The sequence below is a fragment of the Sphaeroforma arctica genome (genome assembly GCF_001186125.1).
Source record: "Sphaeroforma arctica JP610 unplaced genomic scaffold supercont1.683, whole genome shotgun sequence".
NCBI lineage: Eukaryota > Ichthyosporea > Ichthyophonida > Sphaeroforma > Sphaeroforma arctica.
In genome coordinates, this window is record NW_014039875.1 from 42,331 (window position 1) to 49,294 (window position 6,964).

At 37.7% G+C, this 6,964-nt stretch overlaps 3 protein-coding genes across 3 annotated transcripts in view; 2 read left to right on the top strand and 1 right to left on the bottom strand.

The window, feature by feature from the left end:
- Nucleotides 1-997, bottom strand: part of SARC_08029 (hypothetical protein) — a 5,126-nt gene extending 4,129 nt beyond the window's left edge. The window contains exon 1 of the mRNA XM_014298008.1: nucleotides 605-997. Within this exon, the coding sequence (XP_014153483.1) occupies nucleotides 605-800 (196 nt within the window). The 5' untranslated portion in view covers nucleotides 801-997. The remainder of the gene's footprint in view (nucleotides 1-604) is intronic.
- A 1,238-nt stretch (nucleotides 998-2,235) lies between these two features.
- Nucleotides 2,236-2,826, top strand: SARC_08030 (hypothetical protein; the record flags this gene model as incomplete). The annotated part of the gene is made up of 2 exons (XM_014298009.1): nucleotides 2,236-2,412; nucleotides 2,686-2,826. The coding sequence occupies 2 exons, from the start codon at nucleotides 2,236-2,238 to the stop codon at nucleotides 2,824-2,826; spliced, it is 318 nt and encodes a 105-aa protein (XP_014153484.1).
- A 667-nt stretch (nucleotides 2,827-3,493) lies between these two features.
- Nucleotides 3,494-6,449, top strand: SARC_08031 (hypothetical protein; the record flags this gene model as incomplete). The annotated part of the gene is made up of 4 exons (XM_014298010.1): nucleotides 3,494-3,656; nucleotides 4,411-4,565; nucleotides 5,652-5,771; nucleotides 6,246-6,449. Coding segments are annotated over 4 exons (642 nt in total), but the record flags the coding sequence as incomplete, so codon positions are not given.
- Between the last annotated feature and the right edge of the window lie 515 nt (nucleotides 6,450-6,964).

Below are 6,964 nucleotides of genomic sequence, written 5' to 3' on the forward strand. Positions count from 1 at the left end.
TAATATATATATATATATATATATACCAATAATAATATATANATATNNATAACACACACACACACACTATATATATATATATATATATATATATATATATAAATAATATATATATATGTATATATATATATATACACATATATATATATATATATATATAAGAAGCAATCATCAAGTTTAATGTCTTCATTTATTGCAAGTAGAATGTATATGAATAGGTTCGCAGATACCCATGCTTTAGACCCAGATAAACCAAAAATCATCCAGAACTGTTGATATGGAGACTAAAAATCAAAGTGATGCATGCTATAATGGTCGATATATGTATTTCCGTCGATGCGAGGATCAGCATATAGATTTGATTAGTATTTGTATAAATATATGAGCATTATCTTGCATCTCTGCAGCTATAAACTACAAAATATACATTGAGTGTATGTACAAGTATTGAATAATGAACACGCTCATATACGAATATGAGATACTGAATTCACACACAGGATTACAAGCGTATACAACCAACCTCTACACTTAATCCGTCTACGCACAAAAGCGAAACTAATCCAAACATCAACAATAATATAAGGATACAAAAGCAACATACTGCCCAAATCGTTTAACGTCTTCGTGACATCGTCAACATCCTTCTGGCTCTGTAGCTGTACGGCAAACTCTATCACCGTGGCTGGCGCTTCCGTTTGCTCCACTGGTTGGGTCATAGTTGTCTTATGATCGAGGGTTTCGCTTGTAGCACGGGTCAACGCTTCACTGGGAGAGATCTTACGAAGTAGCCAGTCCATCTGTACGTATGTACAGGGTAAAGGAGTATAGTGCACTTTTTATAGGGGGTAGTTGGGTTATGATTGTGAAGGTATACTATGCACACACCAACGAAATACCACACTGTTGAACTCGACTGACCTATATGTATTTAGTATATCTATTAGACTTATAGTACGCGTATACGAATAGGCACTACAGACAACAATTTTTGAAGTATGTATTGTATGTATGATATCACGAGATACATACCATCTCATTTGTGCACGCTATCCCCATTACGTTTTGCGTTGAAACGTATAAACTGTAGAATATGATACGTTTCCGTTTAAGTTTTATGTCTGAGTGGCCCTATGGTAGTCATTTTGGGTGCATATCCAGAGCTTGGAGGGCTAAACATTCTAAACGTTTCCCCCAGGATGTTCTTTTAAAACGTATAGTAGTCCCCTATTTAACTTTTCCGGTTCTTTTACACTCGTGAACGTTTTTAAAGGTTGTGAATCAAATAAATAAACGTTTACGGTCAACTCCAAACTTGTTCCGCTGAAACGGATCGAGGTTAGAATTTCTAAAGTATGCACATATTAGGATCAATACATATATAGTTATATACACGTGAGAGTTCATCTTACTGTCTTATTGGTGGAAAGACTCCTCTTGCATTACATTTTCGAAAGAGGATTGGCTTATAGCAAACTCCTGAATTTCAATTTTGATATCTGATTAGTATAGAGGATCATTTCACATTTCAATTGCATTTCATTTTAGAGCAAAGGGGAGGACTAGAGTGTAGAGCCTCATATGTAGAGGTCACCAGTCATAGTCACCAGCTGACCAGGCTGTCACTCTGAGTGAGTCTGTGAGTCTGTCGAGTGTCGAACTGCCGACTCATCACTGTGACAAATAAACGTGTAAAGCTTTGATATATAGCAGTTATATCGTACGAGTGGGCAGAAAGAGTTTGACCTAGTACGGTTTTAGGTCAGACTAATTCATTAAATATTATATATTTACTTTGTACCTCTGAACCCAAATACTGCACCCAAACACATTGTCCACCTGGTAGTACCGAACTGGTTCTAAAACCGTTCGATTGCAAATAACCACTTCTGATATTTTTACAATTTTTTTTAAAAACAAATATAAAAGAACCATAAAAGAGTGACTCATTATTTAAACTAATTTTTAAGAAATAATTACTCATCCATCTCAAAAAAAGCATCTTTGACTTTTTATTGTAAATAAAATAGTCTGGCAGGCTTTTACGTGTCTCTTGGGTTCTACTTCGCATGTTGGGCATAGCCTCCCGATTTAATCACAGGCTATGTATGTGTTGTGATGAAAACACAACATATAGGTACTATCGCGGCAAACACTAGTTACACTCATGAACGTATCGCCCACAAGCTCGTCAATCATACTGTACCGATTCGAATGTCTGGCCTTTACCACACAATGGCGGGTCTATTCGATGCTGACATAATGTCTGGATCTAATGGTTATATGGTCCCGGTAGCGATAGTTGTGTCTATATCCGTATTTACAGTACTCTTTATAATTCGAAAGTTGTCTAGTACAGCAGCCGTAAAGGAGAGTGAAAGTGAGGCAACTTCTACGATGAGTACCGAACAAGTAAAATCACCAGAAAAAAAGTAAGATATACATATGTGCATTCATACTTGTATACTTATTTTGGCACGATACATAGAAATACATGCACAGATGTACGGGTATATATATATATATATATATATATATATATATATGTGTGTGTGTGTAGGTAGGTGTGTACGTAGGTAGGTATTTATGTATATATATATATATATATATGTATGTATGTATGTATGTATGTATGCAATGATATGCTTGATCAGATCTATACCTACATACTCACCCATTGCACAGCCGGTGGTAGCTGCATCCGAAGTGCCCACCCCAACTACTACTGTCACGCAAGCTTCGCCTCAGGTGAAGTCTAAAGCACAACAGCACCGGCAGCGCACATCTATGGCATTAGATGACATCCCTGTCCATGACAAAAAGTAAGTGAGAGTGTTCTTTTTATAGATTGTGAGTGAATTTTATTTTTAGAATGAAGTTGTGCAACCAAACAACAGTTTCGTCAACGCATACCTAAACAATTGGGTGATGATTCTGTGTAAAACGAGAAGTGCGTCAGAGTGTTCTTTTTATAGAATGTGAGTGGTTGTTATTTATAGCACTATCGTAGTGCAGCCAATCAACAGTTTCGACAGCGCACATATATACCATTAGGTGATGGATCCATATAATTGGGTGATGGATCTATACCATTAGGTAATGGATCTATATCATTGGGTGATGGATCTATACCATTAGGTGATGAATCTATGCCATTGGTGATGGATCTATACCATTGGGTGATGGATCTATACCATTGGGTGATGGTCCTGTGTATGACGAGAAATGTACCAGTGGGACAAATATGATATGTGAGTTTTAAATTGGGTTTTAGCATGAGTTCTGGCCAATGTTTAGGGTTTAGGGTTTGAGTCCATGACAGTGTGATTTCTGACGACTCTAGTTTCGTAAGAATATGAATATTAAGAGTCGCATTACATGCAGAGCCTGTAAGAAACTAAACCCTAAACCCTAACACTTATATCGTGCATACCAAACATCACCGCAAGGACTACAACCCACAAACCCACAAACCCCCAAACACACTTATATCATGCACACCAGATACCACCGCAAAAAAATTAAGTCCAACCTACGGCAATTGGGGCATCTGCGACACGAGGTGCAACAGAACGCCCAAAATACGTCGCAAAAGGCCCCAGGCACAGCACTGCCGCCCAAGATTCCCTTGATCATCCGAGACATGACGTGTGCTGGTAGGTAGATAGATACCTGTACACAGACAGAGCCATTCAATGCTACATGTGTAGGTAGATACCTGTACACATTCAGAGCACATTCATGACTACATGTGTAGGTAGATACCTGTACACATTGCACATTCATGACTACATATGTAGGTAGATACCTGTACACCTTCAGAGCACATTCATGACTACATGTAAGGATGCGTAGGCGTTCGTGTGATGTGTGGCACCGACACGGATGCGTTCACTGAGATTGCTGAAACTGCAGTACCACCCATTATACCTACTGGTATACGATCCATGCATGTACTAATCCTCAAATATATTCATGTGTACTATAGATAGATGGTTTATACATATGCTAAATCTTCAAATATGTGCATGTGTGCTATAAATAGATCATCCTTGCCTATACTATATCCTTTGGTACGTTTATGTACCCCGCAGTACCACCCGTTGTACCTACTAGTATACGATCCATGCATATACTAATCCTCAAATGTGTTCATGTGTTCAGAGACTGCAGTACCACCCATTGTACCTACTAGTATACGATCCATGCATATACTAATCCTCAAATGTGTCCATGTGTTCTATAAATAGATGGTTTATACAAATACTAGAACTTCAAATATGTTCATGTGTGCTATAAATAGATCATCCTTACATATACTAAATCCTTAAGTACGTTTATGAATTCCATAAATAGGTAGTCCATACATATACCACATCCTCATTTACATTTTCTGTGTTCTATAAATAGATGGCACGCCCCTGCTCGTCCCCAATGCGCGAGAACCCACACACTTCAGCAACAGCGAATTCGAAGGCCACGTGTTGCCGAAATTCAAACCACAACCAGAAGACCCGTACTACAAACCGTACTTTGAAGGCAAGAAGCGAAACTTTGAGATACAGGTAGGCTATTTAGTATGCATACATACATACTTTCACTATATCTACGATGTGAATGTAAGTCAATGGGCATACATACATTCACTTTGTAGACACATATAAATTGTATGTAGATATGTTAATGTGCATACATACATTCACTTCGTAGATATACATCAGTTGTGTATAGGTATGTTATTGTGTATATATACATTCTTTTCGTAGATATACATCAGTTGTGTGTAGGTATGTTAATGGGCATACATACTTTCATTTTGTATATATACATAAGTTGTGTACGTTTTCGCTTTTTTTTTTCTTCAGAAATACGTACTACAGGCCGTATTTAAACGGCTGGAAGCGTAGCTTCGAGATGCCGGTGTCATACAATAGGATTTAGTTCACGTATTGTACTCTGATGTATATATACGTCTATTTGCTTCATATGTATGCATATATACGTACTTCTGTAGGTTGCAGGTACCATAATTTAGGATTTTGTTTACACATAGTCCTTAAATATAAATACATACATGTGCTTCATATGCATGTCTGTATACGTGCTTCTGTAGGTTACTTGATCAAGTAGTTACTAAGCTCCCATCCGCCAGGCACATACATCATATATATCATACATTATATATATCATACATTATATATATCATACATCATATATATATCATACATCATACATATATCATACATCATATATATCATACATTATATATATCATACATTATATATATCATACATCATATATATATCATACATCATACATATATCATACATCATATATATCATACATTATATACATCATACATCATATATATATCATACATTATATACATCATGCATCATATCCATCATGCATCATATCCATCATACATCATACATATCATACATCATATACATCATATATCATATATATCATACATCATATATATCGGGCACTCGAACCAAAGTGCCAGCGTTTATCTCTGTACATACACAACCCGCACATGTCCCGCAAATCGTTACAGCACAGATTAGATCGACAACCTACAGCCCAAAAGTCCTGATTTTTCTGTACATTCACGGCCTGTGCTTGCACCCAAATTCAAAAAAAAAAAGGTGCAAGGACAATTCAAGAAGAGTTCGGAGGGGTCTGATCTGTACTTGGGCATGGAGATACCGGACCCGGTCCAGTTTGGCATGGTGGTGAAGGCACTCGCGAAGCTCTGTGTTACTGTGGTAGGTAAAATCTGTGGCATTTTTGTTTCAAACGAGGAGCTTGTGGACAGCTTTCGTATCGAAAGCGAGTCACCGCACGAAGCATCAGCGCCTGATTGAACAAGACATAGCGGTGGACTATATTTAATTCACCTTAAACCCTACTACTTTCCTACTACTTACCTACTGCACTCTTATACAATCAGAAACAACATATACTAACACCGCCTATAGGACCATTTACCTTAAACCCTACTACTTACCTGCTACTTACCTACTACACTCTTATACAATCGGAAACAACACATACCTGCACCGCCTATAGGATCATAGTAGTATACCTTTAATCCTATTACTTATATACAATCACAACCAACACATACAAACACCGACTGTAGGACCATATTAAGACACCATTCCTCCGACTACCTACCTACACATTCCAATCCACAATCACCAACCCTAACACCCCATGCACCACCCTGTTCCCCCCAGATAAACAGGACTATCTCAGGTGCACACTACAGTTTTGGTACCGAACAGGAGCAGCCACACATCGCCTTCCCCGCAGGCAGGGCCTTAGACCGCATTGTCATCACAGCACCAGGAGACACCCCTCCGCCAATGGGGCTGCAGATGTTCCCCGAAACTCTCACCAAGGCAGAGAGATGTGCTCTGGTCCATACTTATGTCCCAGAGGTGTGTGTGGGGGTGTGGGTGAGTATGGGTGGGTGAGTATGGGTGGGTGGGTGTATGGGGTGGGTGGGTGTGTGCGTGTGTCTTGGTATATACATATACATATGGGCGTATGTACCTATGTGTATAGGTGTGTGGCTTGGTATATATATGCACATATGGGCGTATGTACCTATGCAAATAGGTGTGTGTATTGGTATATACATTCACGGATGGATGCATGTACCTATGTGAATAAGATGTGTGGCATGGTACATATATGGGCATGTGTCTGTATTTGTGTGTATGAGTGTGTCCTGGTATATACATATTCATATCTGTATGTATTTGTATGTATGCGTGGATCCTGGTATATACATATATATATATATATATATGCATATGTATATATATATATATATATATATATATATATATATATATATATACATATATACATATATATATATATATATATATATATATATATATATATATATATATATATATATATATATGTGTGTGTGTGTGTGTGTGTG